At 41.9% G+C, this 24506-nt stretch overlaps 2 protein-coding genes and 1 long non-coding RNA gene across 3 annotated transcripts; all 3 read right to left on the bottom strand.

Moving 5' to 3' along the window:
- Positions 1-750: 750 nt before the first annotated feature.
- On the bottom strand, positions 751-2870 carry LOC129716883 (uncharacterized protein K02A2.6-like). The gene is made up of 2 exons (XM_055666727.1): positions 2385-2870; positions 751-1353 (listed from the first exon to the last, which is right to left on the bottom strand). The coding sequence occupies exons 1-2, from the start codon at positions 2868-2870 to the stop codon at positions 751-753; spliced, it is 1089 nt and encodes a 362-aa protein (XP_055522702.1).
- A 590-nt stretch (positions 2871-3460) lies between these two features.
- On the bottom strand, positions 3461-4819 carry LOC129716882 (uncharacterized protein K02A2.6-like). Its single transcript, XM_055666726.1, has one exon. The coding sequence runs from the start codon at positions 4817-4819 to the stop codon at positions 3461-3463; it is 1359 nt and encodes a 452-aa protein (XP_055522701.1).
- A 10980-nt stretch (positions 4820-15799) lies between these two features.
- Positions 15800-16567, bottom strand: LOC129718623 (uncharacterized). The gene is made up of 2 exons (XR_008726982.1): positions 16475-16567; positions 15800-16373 (listed from the first exon to the last, which is right to left on the bottom strand). It is a non-coding gene; the product is annotated as an uncharacterized LOC129718623 (long non-coding RNA).
- Positions 16568-24506: the final 7939 nt, after the last annotated feature.

Raw genomic sequence — 24506 nt, 5'->3', positions numbered from 1 at the left:
AAACGATTGGGCGAACGGTTCTCAAGAAAAGAGTTAAATGTTCTAAGTGATATAAATATATATAAGAATCAAATATTTATTTTCGAGTTTTATTATCTTGAGAACATATTTTTTTATGACATAGATACTTCACAGAACTAGTTTCGCTTTATATTTTATATTCTCCATCCTGGACTTTCTTTTTAAAGTTGCGTATTAACGTCAAGCTTCTTTAAAAAAAAAATAAAAAAAAATTCAACTCTTTTTTTTTTTAAATTGAAATTTACTGTTTATTTTTAATTTTTTTTGGTCAAAAATATTTTTTTTTTTGTGCAGTGTATATTTTTTTTATGATGCATTTTCAATTCCCTACAGCTCTTTCTCAGACAGTTTTTCTATACAACAAACGGTTTCTGGGCTACAATGCTTCGAATAAAACCTATGCCAAAAGGCATACGCCCTTTTAGAATGTAACTCATGGGTGTAAAAAATCTCTCCATCTGTGAAAAATGCTCAGTTTGCTAAGCCAAATACGTGTGCAAAGTTTCATTCAAATAAAAAATGGTCGATATTCGACCACAGGCGATTTGGCGCGATCTTGCTCTTATGGCCTCGATTTTTGCCGGGTCCGGTCTTGATCCTTGCCGATCGAATAAATGACCTAAGTAACGAATTTGTGATTTACCAAAGGAACACTTCTCTTCACGGATCGTAAAACCAAAATCTTTCATTCTTTGTATCACTGCACGAAGGTTCCTTCTATGATCATCGTCAGTAGGCGCCCACAATTACATCATCTAAATAACCACATATGCATGGCAGGCCTGCTAGCATTGCATCAATAATTTGCTGAAACGCTCCAGGCGCAGCTTTTACACCGGGTGGCAACCGATTATATTGGTATAGACCACGGTGTGTGTTAATAGTGAGAAGGTTACGCGAGTTCTCATCTACCAGCACTTGTAGAAAAGCATCTGTTAAATCGATCTGGCTGAAAACAGTGCAGTTCGCTAGACTTGCAAAAATATCCTGTGGCAAGGGAAGTGGGTATTGATTTGGTTGTAGCGCGTTATTGAGGCCGGTGGAGTAGTCTCCACAAATACGTACGGCACCGCTCGCCTTGCGCACCACAACTATCGGCGCAGCCCACTCCGAGTAGTCAACAGGTGTAATGATTTGCTTCCGCTCGAGGCGGTCTAATTCATCATCAACTGCTTGATACATTGCAACCGGACGCTTTGGTCTAAACACAGGTGACATTCCAGCTTTGAGTACCAAACTAACTTTCGTCTTCGTACAAACTCCTAGCTCACCACAGAACACTTCAGGAAATTCACCTTTCAGCGAATCTACATACGATGGCGTGCCTGCCACCTGATTACAGATAGTTGTTAACGGAACTGACCATAGTTCAAAAGCATTCATCTCGTCGGAACCCAGAAGATGAAGGTCCTCTCTTGTGACGCGAACCAAACAGCATCTAACTACATTCTTAATTGAAATTTCACACGAAAATTCGCCATCGATTTTTAACGGTCTGCCAGTAGCCGTTTTCGCCATAACTGTTGAGGCACGTAAATCCGGTTTACCAACCTTTTCCCACGATTCAATTGAAATTATTGTAATGTCTGAACCCGTGTCCAGCTGCATTCGTACCGATGTTCCGTTAATTTTTACCGGCACATATTTTCTACGTTGTTGCACACTACAAGTATTTACTGTCTCTACTTTCGCTGCTGCCACCTGCTTACTACTTTTGTTTCGATCGTATCTGCCAAATCGAGTCTTGGCTGCACTCCGACAGTAACCTCTCTTATGGCCTAATCTCCCACAATCACTGCACTTATTATTGTTGAAAGTACAGTCTCTAGCATAATGCATTGCACCGCATAACCAGCAAGCTGTTTCCGGACTACTTTTTTTCTATAGGTAAATTGGTTTTTATAATCACTTCCACTCTTAAACTTAGCTGGAATGTTTCCAAATTTTTTTCTTGATGACAATACACTGACGGTTACTGGATTTTCAATCATGGCGGTAACGTGTCTCAAGTTCAACAATCGTTGACACTCCTCTGATAGTTGCTCTAACGTAACATCACACCGATCTTCAATCCTGGTAAGTAGCCTGGTCCTTACTTCAGCGTCACGTTCGGATTTCAGGCCACAAACGAACAATAAACATTTGAACTGTTCTTCAGTTAATGTAGTTAGTTCAAACTCGACGCCTGACTTATTAATACGACAGGCATAAGTCACATAATCTTCACCGGATTGTTTTCCTATCTGCAGGCAGCGATATCTGCAACTAATAACGGACTCAGCGGCACCAAATAAAGCAGTGAGTTTTGCCACTGTTTCCGCAAATGTATGATTCTTCGGCGATTTTGGAAGTATAAAACTCACATAACGCTCGTATTCCGACATTCCCATCTTCCGCATGAGCAGTCGGACTTTAGCACCTTCGTCAAAGCGATTAGCATCTTTTTCGAACAAGTCATCGTAGCGTTTGTACCACGCCGCGAATGTTACGTTGTTTTCCGGATCGTATCTAAATTCCTTAATGTTGTTAGCGAGTGAATCTAGAATCACCTTCGGATTTGGCGGTACCTGTACCTGGATCGATAACATAATGGTACGCATAATTTCCTCTTGCTGATGCATAAATGCCTGCTGCTGCTGCTGCATCGCTTCCCGTTGACGATTAATAGCCTCTTGCTGCTGCCGAAAAAGATCTGTTACATAACCTTGCTGCTGCTGGAACCACTGCGAATACGGATTTGGCTGCATCGGTGCTTGCTGAAGCAAAGGCGGGCGGATAAACTGTTGTTGCATCGGCTGACCATTTGCCGACTGCTGGTTTTTGTCGTGCTTGTCCCGTTTGCCCGTCATTTTCTGCGTCTGTCTTTGTCAAACTTAACCAACTGAATGAAAAAAGGAATCACTCTTTCTCCGAAGTCCTTCTTACCCATTAGTTGTCTGGCATGCATCCTCTCATCAAAGGTATACGATCATACTCACACTCATACCGAATTTCTTGTTGCGTATAGCCTACAGACTGTACACTACCAAGATCGTTCTCTTTCGCTCGCATCCGTACTCTCCCAGTTTATTCAAGCCAGACTTGCCTCATTCTCGTTATCACGAAGACATGTAACTCGCGCTTCGAACCGTTCTTTTCAGTGCTCGAATCTTGATTTCCAACAAAATAGGGTTGTGCGGTATTCGTCAGAAATGTTGCCAACACTCGCACTTCTATTAGGATTTGTGAAATAACTCACACAATAACTCTGTCCACTACAATATTCTCTATGTCTACTCTTTCTTTTTGCTGTTTTTATTTTTTTTTTGTATATATTTGTATTTCTTAGGACCTCTTCAGTTTCTTTAATTACAAAATCAAATTTGAAAACCGTTATGTTTTTTTTGTTTTATTTTACAACGTGACAATCAGTTCTCAAACGGCATCCTTTTTTTGCTCCTTACTGATAAATTCTGTAGACGAAGAACCTTGCAGGCTTCTTCAACCCAAATCTAGAACGAAGCTTTCGGCCTGTTGAATTTTGAAAATCATCTGTAGCAGGTCCTGGAAAGTTATTAGCCTCTGATTCACCTTCACCGTTCTCTGGTAGTGCAACCATGCCATTTCGGAACTCCGATTCCATCCTCAACTGCTGATTGTTGTTAAAATCGCTCATCTCATCCTCATCCGGTTCTTCCTCATATCTAATCGGTGCTTTTCTCACATCTTGCACGTTTCGAGCGTATTGAACGCCATTGTCGCTTCTTACCACCACTTTTCCACCCTGTCTCGTTATAACCGTGTATCTTTCCGCAGAGAATGTGGGGTCCGTCTTCGATTTACATTGCTGTGCAATTAATACTTCGTCTCCAACACGAATGTCGGAAGTCTTAGCACCTCTGGTCGTGTCAGCATACTTTTTGCTCACTAATGTGGCTTCTGCATCAATTTCACGCACGTCAATACGATCTAACAACTTCTCACTAGTTTCACTCCAAAGGCTAGGGAACGTACCCCGGTACTTCCACCCAACCATTAGTTCAAATGGTGTATCCTTTAGTCTATAGTGGGGTACCAGGGTGTTATGGTTGTGTACAAACCGTTGCAAAGCTGTACGCCAATTGACTCCATCAATTCTAGCTGCTGCCAAGGCTTTAGTAATACTCTGATTTTGGCGTTCGACCATTCCGTTGGATTGTGGACTTGAGGGAATTGACTTTCGTACCTTTACGCCCTTATCTTCCCAAAACTTACGAAAGATGGCACTCTGGAAAGGTGGCCCATTATCGCTCTGCAAAATCTTCGGACACCCCCATAATTTAAAAATCTCGCAAAGTGCAGTGTTCGTACTTTCGGCCGTTGTTCTATGCATTTCTATGACAAATAAAAACCGGGAATACGTATCCACTAGTACTAGAAACTCTCCTGAACCGAATCCCGAAGCCGAAAGAAAATCTATTTGGAGGATTTCCCAAGGGCCATCGGGAAGTTCTCTCGACGACAGGGGTATTGGAGGATTCCTTCTCGCAAGCATGGTGCAGGTTTCGCAATTCTTCACAAACGTTTCGGTTTCTTTAGCCATTCCTGGCCACCAAAAAAATTCCCGCATAACTCTTTTCATGGCCATCTCGCCGACATGACCACAGTGTGCCGCTTCCAAAGCCCATTTGCGTAATGATTTTGGTAGCACGATCTTATCGGCTTTGAAAAGCAGAGAGCCGAGGGAATGAAGATCAAGCTTTTGAGATTCATATGCACGTAATTCTGGAGCCCAATTGTTGAATTTTAATGCTGCACAAACATGTTGAACTATCTTCATCGTTTTCAGATTGAGTTTCGATATCGTGAAGCGTAATATCGATACCTGCGTCAATAGCAAATAATAAATGATTACTATGACCGTCATCGAAAGACTCCGCTGTTTGTGAACAATCAATCAACCGTGATAAAGCATCAGCTGCATTTTCCTCACATGCAATTCTCTGAATAGTAAAATCGTAAGGTTGCAACCGCAACGCCCACGCTTCGGCTCTTGATATCGCTCTTTTTCCAATCCGGTGATTGCAGTTGAATATAAACTCGTTCGCCGATGCGTCTGTCCTAGTAATAAAAGTTCTGCCAGGAAGGTAGAATGAGAAGCGCTCTACGCCCCAGACAACAGCTAAAGCTTCTCTGTGAGTCTGGGGGTACTTCTGTTCTGTTGTTGTTAGCGCTTTAGAAGCGCACGCCACGGTTCTCGGAACTTCTTTGCAGCTGAACTGTACAAGTATTGCTCCGAGTCCTACCGCTGACGCATCCACAAATAACTCCGTGCGATCCGTATTGCTGGAGAATGCCAGCGTTTTGATTCTTTCCAACGACTTGTTCTGCAAGGTTTCAAACTCATTTTGCTCCTTATCGGTCCAATAAAATCTCTCCGCGCTAGCAAGTGCGCGTGAATGTTTTGTCTCGGTCGCTCGGTGAATCAAAAATAGATCAACAAAAGTAATCAATCCAAGAAAACTCTTCATTCCGAACAATTGACAGGTGTTTGAAATTTTTTGATAGCGCTTAACTTTTCCTGCTCGATTTGCCAGCCATTAGGTGTCAAAACAAATCCCAAGAGCTGGACTGTTTGGCTACTCAATACGCATTTCGCTTCATTGATTTTAACACCGTGCTCCCTGAGGCGTTCCTGTACCGCGACCAGATTCACATCGTGCTCTTCCTTGGTCTTACCATACACCAAAATATCGTCCAGGTAATTTCTAACGCCTTTGAATCCTCCCAATATTTTTCGTTGTAATACTTCCTGGAAGATATCTGGTGCATTGCACAACCCAAACGGTAACCGTACACAGCGAAACATACCGAACTCGGTGAGAAAGTTTGTTAGATGCCGGCTATTTTCGTGAAGTACGATATGGTAGAAGGCATTTGTTAAGTCTATCGTGGAAAACCACTTACATCCTTCCAACTCCGCGAGGATTTTTTCGAGTGTAGGCATCGCAAAGGGTGTTCTACGAATGAATTGATTTGGCCCACGAAGGTCTATTACTAAACGAAAGTCTTCTTTCCCTTTGGGAAAGACTAACATCGACGAACAAAACGACACGTCCATTTCGTCTTCCACTCGTTCGATAATGTTGAAGGAAACTAACTGTTGTAATCTTTGCTCCACAAGTGGTTCACTGCTAGTGGTATATTGAAAAAAATGTTGCGGCAAGGAGGCTTTGAAATGACATATTTGATTTCTACTGGGGGAATGTTGAACTTCGGAAACACATTCTCGCATTGTATCGCAGCAATATCATTTTTGTACATGTGGTCATATGCTCTCGAGCGATCTGTGCTCACAGGAACTTGAAGTCCCAATAAAAGCACGCTGTATCGCGTTGTTGTTGGTCTACCAAGGCGGGATCGTGTCTCATTCACGACATAAAATTTCTCTAACAGTACCGGACGATCTTCTGACACGAACAAAAATGCCTCAAAAGTTCCCAGTACTGTTATCTCATCCGCTTTTGCGTAGGCCTTAAGAGGCCGATCGGATCGAGGCTGAATATTGTAGAGTCCATTTCTATATTCATCTCGACTGGTAAGCAATTTGAACGTTTGCTCAGTAAACGTATTCACTTGCGCTCCGGAGTCTATTAGAAATTCACATTTCAATCCTGCAACGGTTGCTATGATTACGCTGTTATCCACATTTTCCGTAACAAGAGCAATATCGCACAATACTCTGCTATTCTCATGACAAACAGTTACAATTTCCTCGGTAGCACTCTCAACAGATTGAACATCAACCTTCGAATTGATAGCTGCGATATCTGTTGTTCCCATCCCAGATGGATTACATCTGAAACAGCGCACAGGTACTTGTCCAGTAACCCCTCTCCACATAGCACCTCCTGAACGATGATCCTGATAATCTTCTCCTCGTCGAGTTTCCTGGGTGTTGTATCTTCCGCGACTGATAGGTCTACCTCTTTCCCGCTGACGAATATTGCCTCCGCTATTCGATCGCCCAACGGCTATGTGAGCGACGATTGCTGACTCCGTGTCACCATGTCTCATATGAAAGAACATCTCGTTCAGGCGGATTGCCTCGAGCTCCCTAACTTTATCGACGAGATCACTAAATGTACCTTTGCGACTTAGTATTTTCAGAGCCGTGGTACGTACTTCATAATTCATTGCGTGTTCTGCTACCGTGCCGACTACTTCCTCGAATTCTTTGTCACCAAACTCACAAAGGCGAGCTGTCGCTCCCACCCGCACGATGAAAGAAAGATCGAGTTCCTCTAGCTTCTGCATCATCAGTGCTAATTTTCGCCTCTGCAGCATTACATCTGACCCTGCTGCATAACACGCTTTCAAGCGATGCATTACGTTAGAAAATGGATATCGTACCTCATCGGGAGCATCGTCACAGGATCTCGTATTTTTGAAAACGTCCAACAGCGGTTGCCCCGCTTTTATCTTAAATATGGTAAACTGTGTTGTTTCGTCCACTACACCCGCGAGCTTCAAACAATCTGTTAGTAAATCCTTCCACGCTTCAAATTCGTGCCGTCCAATTTCATCACCCTCTGTAGCCGTAGCATTTATTAGTAATTTCGAAATCAACATAACTGCTGGCGCCAAGATGTAGGCTAGCTATTTCGGTACACTTGTCGCAATCCCATCGCATAATTTCTCTCTAAGTGTCAGCCGCTCACAATCCCGTTCAGACTCACTTAGCGCGATAGTCTCTAAAGAAACCTCGAAGAAAGGTTGGAAAGGGACAGATAGAGCCAATTTAAGATTCCAAAATAAAACAGCCAAAAGAATCGTAGATTTCCGAAGTAACCCGAAGAAGTTGGCGGGACATTACGTATTTCCTGTAAGTCGTACGGAATCACCTTCCCTTATCTGAGGACTTACATTGCTCGTTCATTTCGTCCTAGTCCGCCAAGCATTTCGGAAGTGTGTCTGTTGTCCGCGTTTTTCCTTTAAGTTTCCAATAGTAAGTCATATAATGTGAACATAGTAGAGTTGTATTAAATTTCTTTATTTTAAAATTAGATAGAGTCGAATAACGTGCACAAATAGTTTCGCCAATTCAATAAAGTGTGCGAGAAAATTCAGATAGGTAAATGTGCTCATTTCATAATGTCAATGACCCGCTCACGTGCTAATGACCCTTTGTACAATAGCCAGCCGGCTACTCACAATTTATTCGACAGCCAAGACGAACGAGAGGAAAGGGGCAGCGAAAGGCGCACCGCGCACTGGTTTTTTCCCCATCGGACGAAATTCCCGACAGCGCTACATCGTCGGAAGACACGCGGTATTCCCAAAATCCGCATCATCGTGTAACATCGTGTAGACCGGGGCCCTCCGGTGAGCTAGTGTCCGTTTCAGGTCGAGATATCTCCCTGTAAGCGGCACTAAGGAAGCGAGTTTATCCCCGCCGCAGTTCATCCCCCGTCGGCGTTTGCCGACCGATCGCATGCCCGTTGCCACATGTGATCATCATCATCAGCAGCCAGCCGTAGCAGTATCCAGCGAAGCAACCAATAGCAGCAACAACAGCGACCGTCGCAGCAGTCTCGGTGAGTCGTATCGTTCTTTCTATCAAAGAGGCCTCCGTAAAGGACGCCCTATAGATGCTGTATTAATTTTCCCGACTTAAGTCGGCCGCGACCGGCATGCTACCGCCGTGTCCCAAAATATAAGGTGAGCAGATTTGACGTGCACGCAATATGATAGAACCACTTTTATGAACGCCACCTTACCGAATTAAACACCCGGGTGCAAGCATTTGCTTAAGCCGGTGACGTCACTGCAGATTCATTATAAAGCAGCTGATTGAAATATAAAGCACATGGGTCCACGAGCACAGTAGGGAGAAAAAGCACACGAACAATAGAAGATAGGCCTAGAGTTAAGAATACATATACCAATACAACACACATTAAAGCATGCTAGTAATATAAAATACAAACCTGTCCTTTTTGTCTCCAATAAATGGTTTGATTAGTTAAACAAATGATGTAATGTGTTTACTGGAAGGATTTAGTACGTTCTAATATGTTCACGTCATTCGTATTCGTGTAGTTCGGTTCGTTGTGTCTTCCGCGTGGCGGAATTTGAATGCCGAGCAAAGCTCATTGTTCGAGATGTTTGCGCCGTCTAGCGGCAAATAGCGACTTTGCCTGTGATGATAACATCAAGGTATGGGTGATTCCTTACCGCAAGCTTTCTTCGCGTTTACGTAGGTGTTGAAGATTTCTGCTGGCTGATAAAAGGGTTTTCTACCCGCTTTTGGAGCATTAAATGTATAAGCCTATCTGGTCCGATCCTGATTCCTTTTCTTTATGGCAACTTTGACTGACCCTTAGGGGAGTCTCACCGGGCAAACATAGCGTGGCGTGCAGTCTCCTAACGGAGTGGCGCTTAAGCTGCACGCTGATTAGGGATCGACCAGGGCCGGCTACATATTGGCGCCCAACGTAAAATTTCAAGGCGGTATAAGGCAGATTATGTTGAAGTTATATTGAAGTTCTGATGAACTTATATAATGTTATATTGAAGCTAATGCACGTTTGTAATTTGGAATATTACATTTCGGCAATTCAAGGTATATAGTTGAAGCCAATGCTACATTTGGAAATTTAAAACTAATTTCAGATAACTACTGGGTATTTTTTCAATAATATAGGTAGAATAAAATAAAAGTAAGGTTGTTAGTTGTTATTGTCGTTATTTATTTCGTATTTTCGTATTGATGTGTATATTTATTTTTGGATAAAGGTGGTAAAGAGAAAGGTTAAAGTTAATTCCGTTGATACAGACGGCAAATTCGAATACTGAAGTTATTGTAGAGTACTGTTGCTGACTTGTGAAACGCTGCAAATCGGAAAATAATCCTACCTAGGAATTAGTTTTATTTATTATCATTTACATTTATTATTATCATTTAGTCAAATATATAAATTTAAAATGGCATCTAAATTTCCGCGTGCAGACCACTTAACCAATGAGGAAGTGGAATACGAGTTGATTTTTCGTGGTAGAGCTGATGAAGTAAACGCGGATGCGGATGCGAAAAACCGGTTATTGCGTAAACTATTTTCGGACGACTTGAGGGAAAATCGGGAGTATCAATCACGGTTCACCATTGATCAAGAATACGATCGGGTGTCTAGCATTGTCAATGATTTGAGAGGAAAGTTAGAAAGGGGTAAAGATACGGACCGGTGTATCTCGCGCCTCAAGCACTATGCACTGAGGGTAGCGCGGAGTTTGGCGGACGATCGCGACTCTGACAAAAAATGCGTAGGGAACTCGGGAGTGGAATACGGGAAGTGTTGAACAAATATAGTGTTAGAAAAGATGAGGACCGCTCAGGGAAAGTTGACGACAACCACAAGAAAGTAGAGGAGCAGAAAAATGACGAAGAAAAAGCGCAAAACGGAGCATCTGCTCAAGACCAAGCAGAATCTCAAGGCCAACAGGAAAGACCGACCGGGAAAATTCTCAAGAATTCGCCGCAGAACCAAAAGGAAAAGACTACGAATTTTGAACTGCAACTTTTGAGGCATAGGCTAAAAATGTTAGAACAACAGCTAGTTGAAGCAAGGTCGTCAGCGCGAGCGACAGAAAATAACAATAATAGACGTCGGGGTCGCCAGCGAAGTTGTACCTCTACGGAATCTGAAGATTCAGACAGTGATAGTTCCTGGGTCAAAGGGGAAAATAGATTGGGGCACCATTCCAGAAGAACCGGAGAAAGGCAGTCACATCAGAGAAAAGGTACAGAAAGACAGTTTGAGCGCGAGGAGAACCGACCGTCAAACCGACGCAGCATGGACCGACGAAGTGATAACCAAGATCGCCAAAATGGCTATCAAAGGGACAGACAAGGACAGAGAACAACCCTTGGGAACGATCGGGAAGATCGGGATGAGTCAGATGAGTGCGGAATACATAACGAGCGGCGGAGTGGTAACCGAAATAATAGGAGAAATGAGCAAAACCACAGAGCCAGAAGAACGGATAACGATTCCGATTACAGTAGAACAGGGCAACATAGACAACAAGAGATCGAGGATCGAGAAATCCAGAATGCGGATAGAAGAATGGAAAAGTGGCATCTAACGTTCAATGGAGACTCACGCCAAAGATCGTTGGAAGATTTTCTCCAAAAAATTCAACACTTGGCAAGAATGGATCGGATTCGTGAGGACACGCTGTTACAAAGGGTACACACGATACTGCGAGGAGAAGCCTATGACTGGTATTTGTGTTACGCAGACGAATTCATTGACTGGCAAGACTTCGAGCAGCGGATCCGTTACATGTACGGCAATCCAAATAAGGACCAGGGAAACCGTCAAAGAATTTACGAACGGAAGCAGAATCGCAACGAAACCTTCCTATCGTTTAAAATGGAAATTGAGCGGTTAAATAAATCGCTAACAACTCCGTTGGATAGTCAGAGGATTTTTGAGGTGATATGGGATAACATGCGTCCCCACTACCGCTCGAAGCTGGCGTGTAGAACAGTGAGAGACCTTCGGAAACTGGAGTACTACACATACCGAATAGATGCAAACGACCCATCACTGCGACAATCAAGGGAAGGACCAATCCGTCACACTAATGTCCACAATATCGAAGCCGAAAAGGAATCTGACGATTCATATTCCGAGACAGAAGAGCTGTACGCGTTAGACAAACGGTTCAACAGAAACCGGCAAAGTGAGGCAACCCAAACCACGAAGTCAACAACCGATTACGGAGACACCTCCGAACGAGGATCGACAAGGTCCAATGTGTTGGAATTGTCAGAAGCGTGGACACATTTGGCGAAATTGCAGAGAGGAGAAACGGATGTTTTGATACCTTTGCGGTACTCCGAACAAAACAACATGGACATGTGAGAACCATCAGAGAGGAAACCGACGTACAACTGAAAATCTGTCGGGAAACTACCACGGGAATGCAATCTAGGGAACAGGAGCATTCCGTCGGCGGGAAAAGTTCCCAATTCTAGTCCGTATGAGGACCCGTTTAAGCAGGTGTGTGAGGTAAAAATCCACACGGCAAGTTGTCCACACGTCAGGGTAAAAATATTTGATATAGAGCACGACGCTCTACTGGATTCGGGAGCGAGCGTATGCGTAACGAGCATTACGGATATTGCGGAGAAACATGGACTTAAATTGCAGCATAGTCCACTGAAAATTGTAACGGCTGACAAAACGATACACTAGAGCTTGGGCTATGTACAGCTACCGATGGAGTTTCGCAGAATTACAAGAGTGATACCAACGCTAGTAGTACCGCAAATTTGTCGTGAACTGATTCTGGGATATAATTTTTGGAAGTCTTTCGGAATTGAGCCAATGATGCGAAACACAGGTGGGTTTGAACCTGTCACGACGATAGGATGGGAGGCCAAGGAGAGGCCGACAGAAATCATTGAGTTCACGTTATTACCGATCGAAACACTGCCAGCGCTGAAAAACGTCGAACCAGACACAACGTTAGACATACCAGCATTAGAGCTACCTGAGCCGTCTAAAACAACCCCAGAGACTATTGAAACGGAGCACGAGTTAACGCGGAAAGATCGGAATGATTTGGTCGAAGCAATAAAATGTTTTTTTTCCTTGTACGACAGAAAACCACTTAGGCAGAACATCGCTGATACAACACGAGATAGTACTGAGTGAGGAAGCGAGACCAAGAAGACAACCATGGTACCGGTGCTCACCGGCCATTCAAGCGGAAATGGAATCGGAGATTGAACGATACAAAAAAATGGACGCTATCGAGGAGTGTTCGAGCGAGTGGGCTAGCGCTCTAGTCCCATTTCGGAAAGCGAACGGTAAGCTACGAGTTTGCTTAGATTCTCGCACGATAAACGCCTGGACGAAAAAAGATTCCTACCAAATGCGGAATATGGGGGAAATCTTTCATCGGTTGGGAAAGGCAAAATACTATTCGGTAGTGGACTTGAAAGACGCCTACTTTCAGATTCCTCTCAAAGAGGAGTCGCGAGACTACACGGCGTTTAGAACACCAAAAGGTTTGTTCCGGTTCAAGGTTTGCCCATTCGGATTGACAAACGCACCGTTTACGATGTGCCGATTGATGGACCGCGTGATCGGGTTCGATCTCGAACCGAATGTTTTCGTTTACCTGGATGACATAGTCATTGCGACGAAAACGTTTGGCGAGCACGTGCGCCTGCTTAAATTGGTTGCAGAAAGATTGTCAAAGGCCAACTTGACTATTTCATTAGACAAGAGTCGGTTCTGTAGGAAACAAGTGATGTACCTGGGGTACCTGTTGACTGAAAATGGTGTATCGATCGACAACTCACGGATCTCGCCAATCCTAGATTACGTTCGACCAAAATGTGTGAAGGATGTACGGCGGTTACTTGGCCTAGCGGGGTTCTATCAGCGGTTTATTCGTGATTACAGCCGCATTGTCGCACCAATATCAGACCTGTTAAAAAAGGCGAAAGCTAAAAAGTTTGTGTGGACGGAAGCAGCGGAAACTTCGTTTGGAGAGCTTAAGGCCGCGCTGATATCCGCTCCGATTCTGGGGAATCCAGATTTCAGTCACCCATTCACCATTGAATCTGATGCTTCGGATAATGCAGTAGGTGCCGCACTGACACAGCAAATTGAAGGACAGGCGAGAATCATCGCGTACTTCAGCAAAAAGCTAAGCAGCACGCAGAGAAAATATGCAAGCGTGGAGAAAGAGTGCTTGGGGGTTCTTTTGGCCATCGAACACTTTCGACATTTTGTCGAAGGCTCTCGGTTCAGAGTTATAACTGACGCTCGTAGTCTGCTATGGCTGTTTACGATCGGCGTAGAATCGGGTAACTCAAAACTATTGAGATGGGCACTCAAGATACAGTCGTATGACATTGAGTTAGAGTATAGAAAAGGTAAAAACAACATACTCGCTGATTGTTTGTCTAGGTCAGTAGAAACGATTTTCACCGTGAACGTGGACTTGGAGCATCAAGAGTTAATGGAGATTTTGAAGGACAAAGCAAATTATCCGGATTTTCGCATCGTGGATGGACAAATATTGAAATACGTGAAGGGAGGCGATAAGGTTGAAGATAAGAGATTTCAGTGGAAAAGATACCCACCGAAAACTGAACGCCTTGAAATCATCAGTAGGATCCATGAGCAGGCACACCTTGGCTACGAAAAAACTTTAGCCGCCGTGAAGGAACGGTATTACTGGCCGCGAATGAACGGGGAGGTGAGAAAGAAGTGCCAGACTTGTCTACAGTGTCAGACTAGCAAGGCCACCAAACAAAACACGACCCCACCGATGGCCGAACAGAAAAAGATTGCCCAGTACCCGTGGCAATTCTTAGCGATGGACTACGTTGGCCCGCTTCCTGCCTCAGGGAAAGGGCGTAGCACATGCCTTCTGGTTGTGACGGACTTGTTCAGCAAATTTGTGCTAGTGCAGCCATTCCGGCAAGCAACCGCTGAAACAGTGGTTCAGTTTGTGGAAAACACAATTTTCCTGCTTTTTGGTGTCCCAGAAGTGATCCTTTCAGATAATGGAACTCAATTCACGTCGGGAATTTTTCATGGTCTGTTGGCAAAGTACAACGTAACACACTGGCGCACCCCGAACTATCATCCGCAGGTGAATGACACCGAGCGAGTCAACCGCGTAATAACGACAGCAATACGAGCATCCATTCGTAAGGAACATAAAGAATGGGCAAATAATTTACAACAAATTGCTAATGCCATCCGCAACTCAGTTCACGAAGCTACTAAATATTCTCCGTACTTTGTAGTGTTCGGACGAAACATGGTGTCTGACGGTAGAGAATACCGGCACCTAAGGGATTCCACACCGGTCGGTAGTAATCATCCTAATGCGGTTGAGAGAGAAAAGCTTCTTGAAGATGTCCGTGAAAATTTAAAAGCTGCGTATAAAAAACATTCGTCCCACTATAATCTTCGGTCGAATGCAAATTGTCCAACTTACTCCGTAGGAGAAAAGGTCCTAAAGAAAAATACAGAACAATCGGATAAAGGCAAGGGTTTCAGTGCAAAGCTTGCACCAAAATACGTCCCAGCAGTGGTTAAAAGAGTGGTCGGAAGCCACTGTTATGATCTTGAGGATCTAAAGGGTAAAAGAATTGGAATTTTTCACTGCAGGTATTTGAAGAAACTCGCTTTGCAGACACCGGAAAATTAAACGAATTTTTTTTCAGCTATGAACCAATCAGTTCACCTGTTTGGGACAATGCACCATGGTGCTTTCGCTCTGGTTGCAAGAAATATTATTTCGCTGTTTGTGAAGTTAGCACAGAAATTTTTCAGCTATGAACCTCTCAGTTTACCTGTTTGGGACAATGCACCATGATGCTTTCGCTCTGGTTGCTAGAAACATTATACCACCATTCGTGAAGTTAGCACTGTCTTTTAGACAGTGCGCCCCCACAATAACATGTATCTACTGGGGGCATCCTTGGGACATTGACTCGTTCAGGCCCAAGAAGAACTTTACGAATGTGTTGGATATAATCAATATTGATTTTCTTGAACAAGAAAGGTATAGCAAGTTTACCTGGCGTTTCAAGGTGAAATGGCATATGCAATCTCCTTGTTTGATGCATTGTAGTACAAGAGTTCGTACCTCTGACCTCTAAACTAACTGACGAGACTTTGGGGAAAGGAGGAAGGGGGATGTTGCCTGTGCAGGATCACCCCAATGTAAATTGTAAAAATATATAAAAAAAAAATTATCGGATAAGTAATGTTAGTTGTAGTTCACAATGTTTCTTATCCTATGTTAGTACTTAAAATTATCGTAAATTTGATCAAAGTATATTGTATATTATTCTATTTATTAGTAGTAATTTATTTGTTTTTATATATATGTTAATTTGTTAGTTACTTATATTAATGTTAATTTATTTTTCTATTTACTTAAATTGATGTTAATTTATTTTGCTATTTATTTATATTCATGTTAAATTATTTAGTTTCGTTATTTAGAGGTTTGGTTTTTGGGTTAAACTTAGAAATAAAAATATGGCAATTTTCGTTCCACCGGCCAATTTTGATGTCGGGGTAAAATCTGTATCCTTGGGTTTAGCCGTCAATCCGATTGTTCCTGAAAGTAAAGGAAAAAAAAAACACAATCAGAAATTGTTCACACCAACCTGTTTCACCAGAAGTCAGCTTTCCTCCGTCAAATTCCAAACGAATGAGGGATAGTTGGCAGATCCATCCACTAGCCGTGAGATAATGCAGATGCAGCTACTGCTCGTCCAGTTTATCCATCCGGTCGTATCAGCAACGTAAACATTGTTTACGTTTTGCAGTCGACATAAATTCAGTCTGAAAATAGAAAATAATAATCAGAATATATTTAGTAACTTACCTGGTATATTGTGGCCAGTAATTTTGCGAAATGTAGAGCCAAATTAATGAATATTTACCTGATTAAATTCCGATCCGCTGCAGTGCCTGTTAGCACACCACACATTACAGTATTCAATCTAGCATTATTTTGACGTTTCTCTTGATTCGTGTTGGTAGTTAGTTGTATGCGTGAGACGAGTGGAGCTTTAATAGGGGTTTTCACATTTTAATTTTTAATTGTATTTCATGTTGCCGATGTGGTTCGGTGTGGAAATATAATAAATAATTGCGTCGAGAGATTTGGAGATATATTTGTTGATCAAGATTATTTGATGTATGTTTATACCAGATCAACTCGATGCAGGGTTTGAGGGAAAATTATGCAGGATTCGCCTTAGCCGAAATATCGGCGTTAGAATCATTGTAGTTTCATGATGTATGTACGGGTTGTCAGAAAGAGAATTTTCCAGGGAGAAGCCTTGGAGTCTCATGATAGGCAAACCAGTTGGCGAATTCGGGAGTAGGGATACTTTCCAACGTTAGGATTGGAGTAATCCTGAAGTCCAATGAGCCGTATTTAGGTATGGATTATTGTAGTGTTTTATGTCTTTGTGAGTCGTAAGAAACACATTGGGATTATGGAGAATTTTATGGTCGGTATGTTCGACTTTTTTTGAATTTAGTTTGAAGTCTTAACAGCAATAACTTAAATACCAACATGGTCGACAGAAATGTTTAAAAATGTTCAGTATTTTCGATTTTGTTGGTGAACCAAGGATTAGCTTTAGTATTATTGTATATTGTTTACCCTATGTAGTTTTATTTTTGTGGAGAAATTGTTTTCGTATGGGAATACAAAGGTCCCTTACGAAAATTTGGTTGTTATCCAACAACCAAAATTCCAAATTTTCGTAAAACAAGTGTGGTGTTATGTAGCCGTAGCATTTATTAGTAACTTCGAAATCAACATAACTGCTGGCGCCAAGATGTAGGCTAGCTATTTCGGTACACTTGTCGCAATCCCATCGCATAATTTCTCTCTAAGTGTCAGCCGCTCACAATCCCGTTCAGACTCACTTAGCGCGATAGTCTCTAAAGAAACCTCGAAGAAAGGTTGGAAAGGGACAGATAGAGCCAATTTAAGATTCCAAAATAAAACAGCCAAAAGAATCGTAGATTTCCGAAGTAACCCGAAGAAGTTGGCGGGACATTACGTATTTCCTGTAAGTCGTACGGAATCACCTTCCCTTATCTGAGGACTTACATTGCTCGTTCATTTCGTCCTAGTCCGCCAAGCATTTCGGAAGTGTGTCTGTTGTCCGCGTTTTTCCTTTAAGTTTCTAATAGTAAGTCATATAATGTGAACATAGTAGAGTTGTATTAAATTTCTTTATTTTAAAATTAGATAGAGTCGAATAACGTGCACAAATAGTTTCGCCAATTCAATAAAGTGTGCGAGAAAATTCAGATAGGTAAATGTGCTCATTTCATAATGTCAATGACCCGCTCACGTGCTAATGACCCTTTGTACAATAGCCAGCCGGCTACTCACAATTTATTCGACAGCCAAGACGAACGAGAGGAAAGGGGCAGCGAAAGGCGCACCGCGCACTGGTTTTTTCCCCATCGGACGAAATTCCCGACAGCGCTACATCGTCGGAAGACACGCGGTATTCCCAAAATCCGCATCATCGTGTAACATCGTGTAGACCGGGGCCCTCCGGTGAGCTAGTGTCCGTTTCAGGTCGAGATATCTCCCTGTAAGCGGCACTAAGGAAGCGAGTTTATCCCCGCCGCAGTTCATCCCCCGTCGGCGTTTGCCGACCGATCGCATGCCCGTTGCCACATGTGATCATCATCATCAGCAGCCAGCCGTAGCAGTATCCAGCGAAGCAACCGAAAGCAGCAACAACAGCGACCGTCGCAGCAGTCTCGGTGAGTAGTATCGTTCTTTCTATCAAAGAGGCCTCCGTAAAGGACGCCCTATAGATGCTGTATTAATTTTCCCGACTTAAGTCGGCCGCGACCGGCATGCTACCGCCGTGTCCCAAAATATAAGGTGAGCAGATTTGACGTGCACGCAATATGATAGAACCACTTTTATGAACGCCACCTTACCGAATTAAACACCCGGGTGCAAGCATTTGCTTAAGCCGGTGACGTCACTGCAGATTCATTATAAAGCAGCTGATTGAAATATAAAGCACATGGGTCCACGAGCACAGTAGGGAGAAAAAGCACACGAACAATAGAAGATAGGCCTAGAGTTAAGAATACATATACCAATACAACACACATTAAAGCATGCTAGTAATATAAAATACAAACCTGTCCTTTTTGTCTCCAATAAATGGTTTGATTAGTTAAACAAATGATGTAATGTGTTTACTGGAAGGATTTAGTACGTTCTAATATGTTCACGTCATTCGTATTCGTGTAGTTCGGTTCGTTGTGTCTTCCGCGTGGCGGAATTTGAATGCCGAGCAAAGCTCATTGTTCGAGATGTTTGCGCCCGCTAGCGGCAAATAGCGACTTTGCCTGTGATGATAACATCAAGGTATGGGTGATTCCTTACCGCAAGCTTTCTTCGCGTTTACGTAGGTGTTGAAGATTTCTGCTGGCTGATAAAAGGGTTTTCTACCCGCTTTTGGAGCATTAAATGTATAAGCCTATCTGGTCCGATCCTGATTTCTTTTCTTTATGGCAACTTTGACTGACCCTTAGGGGAGTCTCACCGGGCAAACATAGCGTGGCGTGCAGTCTCCTAACGGAGTGGCGCTTAAGCTGCACGCTGATTAGGGATCGACCAGGGCCGGCTACACCTCCGCTTTCGGTTTACATTCCGGGAGAGTGATCGAGGAAACTGATATTTGGTTGATAGACGACATAAAGCGGATCACTCGACTAGTTTCCGTTTCTGCATGTTCGGTTCTACGGGTGCTAGATGGTCCCAAATCAACCAAAAAATCTTCACTGTTAACGGAGCTCGGTTCCTGCCTTGGAGTTTTCAAACTGGTTTGCAGTGACTTGATTGTCTCGTTGGCTTTACCCAATTCCTTTTTCAGTTGCGTGTTAATTGATTTAATCTCGGCCAGCTCTTTCAATGCTACGTCCAACTTCAAGTTTTTCTTTTTCATTTTGCTGCAATAACATTAAAAAAATCATTTGTTTTTCAATAGCTTGCGTGTCACACGTCGATTTTTTCATCTTTTTTTTTGACATAAAAACAAATCTTTTTTTTTCTAATCTGTTTTTTTTTATTTTATATTTTTTCTGCTGAGCATTTTTTTTCGTTATCGCCAATCAATTTTTTTCCATTAAAAACCAATTTTTTTGCCATTTTGACTACAGTTTTTTTTCGCCATTTTCCTTCCATGAACGCTATGGTCATTTTCACTTTTTCCAGTATTTTTTTTGCCATCACACATAACTGAATCCATTACATTACCAATCATTTACTTATTGTGCCCACTATGTTTTTCAACTTCATAATCTAGCCCCAAATTTCCATGTAACATTCATTTTCGACTTACCGAGGTGGAGCATCGGCTGCGCCATTGTCGTGCTTGTCCCGTTTGCCGTCATTTTCTGCGTCCGTCTTTGTCAAACTTAACCAACTGAATGAAGAAAGGAATCACTCTTTCTCCGAAGTCCTTCTCACCCATTAGTTGTCTGGCATGCATCCTCTCATCAAAGGTATACGATCATACTCACACTTATACCGAATTTCTTGTTGCGTATAGCCTACAGACTGTACACTACCAAGATCGTTCTCTTTCGCTCGCATCCGTACTCTCCCAGTTTATTCAAGCCAGACTTGTCTCATTCTCGTTATCACGAAGACATGTAACTCGCGCTTCGTACCGTTCTTTTCAGTGCTCGAATCATGATTTCCAACAAAATAGGGTTGTGCGGTATTCGTCAAAAATGTTGCCAACACTCGCACTCCTATTAGGATTTGTGAAATAACTCACACAATAACTCTGTCCACTACAGTTTTGTCCGCTTCTGGGCGGATTCTGGTCCGGGATATCGTCAGGAGAGTGATCCATCCTTCTGCGTTTCCGCGTGGGTGACGTTTTTGCCGATAAATTCAGCACAAAACCATAAAAAATAACTAAAAACGAATACTCGTCGCCACTTTTGTGACTTAACTACCCGAGCGATAGTTCTCGGAACGCTAATACAACTTAAAAGCTTTCGGACAATCGATCCAATTAAAACGCGTACTTACATATTAAAACTTTTTATCTAACTAGGTACATACATATGACATAAGACAACTTTCCCTCAATCCATAAGCGCTGTTCAGCATCACTCGGTGACAGTTATGCTGCCGCCTATGAGCCCAGCGGCGTGCGGATGCAATGGGGGCATTCCGCTATTCCAGTTGTCCCCAACACCATGTATGCCATGTATGATCTATTGGTTGTACCTACACAGAATAGTGACATCGGAACGAAAACGTTGAGTCCGTGTTCCGGTCCGGTCCGGTAAGAAATCGGAACTAGCTCGTTCCGGTCCGATTTGGGTCTGGTCCAATTGGCTTCGTTCCGGTTCCGGTCCAGAGTCCGGTCCGAAATCCGGGAACAAAAGTTTCCAATATTTTCGAGAGCGTTGATTTAGTGAAACAATTATCATAAAGACTATTATGCATGTTGGAAAGTGTTTGACTAAATCAAAACAATACAAACTAAATTTTGCAATTTGTTTTTCTTTTTTTTTATTATATTTTTTTTTTTGTAATTGGAAAATTTGGATTGTAGTAACAAAAAAAGGCTGGTTCTACAATTTTCCTAGTTTTGGAACATTTATTTGAGACAATATTTTAGTGAAAGTAGAAAAAATAATAAACATGAAAAATCCATGAATAAATAATATTGACATCACTTGACATTTACTAAAAAAAATAAATCCGGCTTCAAAACCAACTGCGCGAAAAACCGTAAATACCAGAACCCACGGTTAAAACGACTAGAGCTCTTGATTCCGGTACTATGAAAAGGATCGATACATTTGCGATCGATACAGTAATGCTTTTTATCAGAGATTACACAAGACTCTCAAGAGAGCAAACAACACATATTCCGATACTTTAGAGACCTTGTGTGATGGGAGCAGCGAAGCGAAATGAGATCGAAAGCTGTGAAAACAATGCCACAATATAATGAAATCAACGTTCTACTGATAGCAGAGATTACAAATTCCGAACTGAAAACTGCCGTGCTGATATCAGAAAAACGTCGACCGTCAGGCATCGGTAGTCTAGCGCTAGCCCCGCAATTTTTTATTACTTTACCAGTTGGCTGCGATTATTTTTCTATAATTTGTTTTCCTTCTCATTCGCACTGATTAGGGCTTCAATAGTAAGTGGCGATCAAACATCAAAACAATCACCACTTTACAGAATCAACGTCTAATGTCATTTATGTCTGAGTTTGTTTCAAAGTTATGTACCGAATTATTCATAGTTGATGTAAAAATCTATATCTATAAATGCGAATGTCTGTCTGTCTGTCTGTCTGTCCTCTATAGACTTAAAAACTACTGGACCGATTACCGTGAAAATTTATGTATATGGGTTTTCGAGTACGGAGAGTAATCCTAAAATATTAGTTTTGCTTTATCTCATAAGCGTAGGCAAGAGGGGTAAATTTCTGTTTCATGAACGTGAAAACTTTCTCCCCGATAACCCTGCAAATTTATATACAGATGTTTTTGAATTTAAGATGTATTTTTGCCACGTTACGACGACCTTTCTGTATCTCAGAGGCGTTGTAAGGATGAGGGGAAGAGGTTAACAATGTCAATCTTTGATGATTTTAAAACTGCTGGACCGATCTGTATTATATTCGGTATGTGGAATCTATAGTAACTGATGTATTACAATGACTTTTACCTATTCCATAAGCGTGGCAAGGGCTGGGGGGTAAAATACCTATTTGTAAGCTCTTCAACACCTAACTTGCTCACCGTGCCAATTTCGATCGGCGGGTTTGTTTCTATAACATTGATTTTTCTCTATCCCACAGTGGCGTAGTTAGAGGGGGATGTACAAATTTTATTGTTTGTAAATTATTAAAATGCACATCGTGAAAATTTATATACAGGTTTCGAATATGAGGTTTTCATCTGAGACTTTACTACATCTCAGTGACGTAGTTAAGAAAAAGGGAGGGGGAGAGGAATGTTATCAACCTTTATTAATTTTTAAACCGCTTATCCGGTTATTATTTAATTCGGTAAACAAAGGTCGTATCGAAGCGTATTTGTTTCTATCACTCTCAATTATGTCTATCTCATACAGGAAGAAAAAAAGCGGAGACGAGGGTAACTACAAATTTGTTCATTGTAAACTGCTAAATGCCAAATAATAACACTTTAAAACACCAAAGGTGATCACTGTATTATTCTGTACACGTGAGATCTCAAATACGAGGTATATTCCCGTGATATTGAATTTTATGTATCTCAGTGGCGTAGTTAAAAGGAGAGGAAATTAAAACAACCGTCATTATTTTTGAACCTTCTAATAGTTCATCTTGAAATTTTGTATCTAGAGATTTTTGCGTATCGGATATGTTTCTAATACATTAGTGTCGCTTCATTCCACTAGCGTGTGCAAGGGGACGGGAGGGGATTGATTTTCCTGGGATTTTCCTATTGCAAATCAGAGATTGCTAATTTTGTTGGGTGTATTAATTCTTAAGGGTGTTTTATTGATGTTGGTTTCCAACGGATTTTCTTCGTTTTCACAACAATGGATTGGGAAATTAGTTATGCCTCTATCAGTATGTGGCAAAATTGTAATGTTATCACGTGAACTATTGAACTATTGAAAAATGTGGAGACATTTTTTGAACTCAACAGGTTAATATTGGTATTTTCGAAACCGAAAATCAACCCAAGATGTCAAGATGATATTCTCCGGTTTCTGGAGAACATTCCAAAACGATCCAACACCACACAATATAAGTATTTCCATAACCAGAACAGTGCCGAGACTGAAAATTAAATCTAGACGCCATCTTGAAATCCAATGGTGACTGCCGGTTTCAGAAAATTATCAAATACCGCCTATTATGGTTTGTTATGGAACCAAAATGACACCCAGCAACCGAAAACCGGCTCCAGACAGCATTTTAAAATTCAAAATGACGATTTCCAGTTTACAGAAAACAGTCTGAAAAGACCGAATATTACCCAACTTCGTTACTTTTGGAATCGAGATAATTCCGAAAATGACCAAATATCACCCAATATGGACATTTCTGCAATCAAGATGATGCACATAGGCCAAAAATCGTCCCTAGACGCAAATTTGAAATTCGAAGTGGCAACTTCCGGTTGCTGGAAAACAGCCCAAAATAGTCATTCCAGAACCGAGATAAAATACAGGATGGCGACTTTCGGTAAAATCTCCCAGCTGGTCTCGAGGTACGATGCTGGCCTAAGAAGCCAGTCATCGTATGTTCGAGTCCCGGCTCGGGAGAAACTGTTAGTGTCAGTAGGATCGTAGCGCTAGGCCCGCAATTGTCCTGTACACTTAACAGTCGGCTGCGAAGTCTGTGTATAGTAAAACAGAAGGTCGAATTCCGATACGGAATGTAGCACCAAGGCTTTGCTTTTTTCGGTTACCGAAAATGACCAAATACTACATTGAATCGACTTCACTGACCATTTTGAAATCCAATATGATGGTTTCCGGTTTCTGGAAACCAACCTATAATGACCGAACACCAACGAAATGATGCCAAGAGACCTTAAATCAACTCAAGACGCCGCACTGGGCAGAACCCAAAAAAGTCGCGACAAAACTAAAAAAAAAAAAAAACAGTTTTCATGCCTCATTTTATTTTCTACTTGCAGTAGACATGTTGTCGACTAGAAATCATGATAATTTACTTTGAAAAATAATTTAGAAAATGTGCTATAATATTGTGAAAGTGAGGATTTACAAAGCTTGTAAAATGGAAGAAAAAATTTTCACAGATATTTTACAGTAGGTCATGCAAATACTTAGGAATTAATTAGCTAACTCATACGATCCTCATAAAATAGAGTATTAACTAAGAGGTAATGTGATATTAAGACAGTTTTGTTGAAAAT

This window comes from Wyeomyia smithii, chromosome 1, assembly GCF_029784165.1.
Source record: "Wyeomyia smithii strain HCP4-BCI-WySm-NY-G18 chromosome 1, ASM2978416v1, whole genome shotgun sequence".
NCBI lineage: Eukaryota > Metazoa > Arthropoda > Insecta > Diptera > Culicidae > Wyeomyia > Wyeomyia smithii.
Note: the sequence above shows the minus strand (reverse complement) of the source record. Positions and strands in the feature narration are given on the sequence as shown.

Coding starts and splice junctions, on each gene's coding strand:
- LOC129716883 (XM_055666727.1), bottom strand. CDS start 2,870: ATGACGGGCAAACGGGACAAGCACGACAAAAACCAGCAGTCGGCAAAT. Junction 1,354..2,384: donor TGTCGGAATACGAGCGTTAT/GTGAGTTTTATA, acceptor ATCTGTAATCAG/GTGGCAGGCACGCCATCGTA.
- LOC129716882 (XM_055666726.1), bottom strand. CDS start 4,819: ATGAAGATAGTTCAACATGTTTGTGCAGCATTAAAATTCAACAATTGG.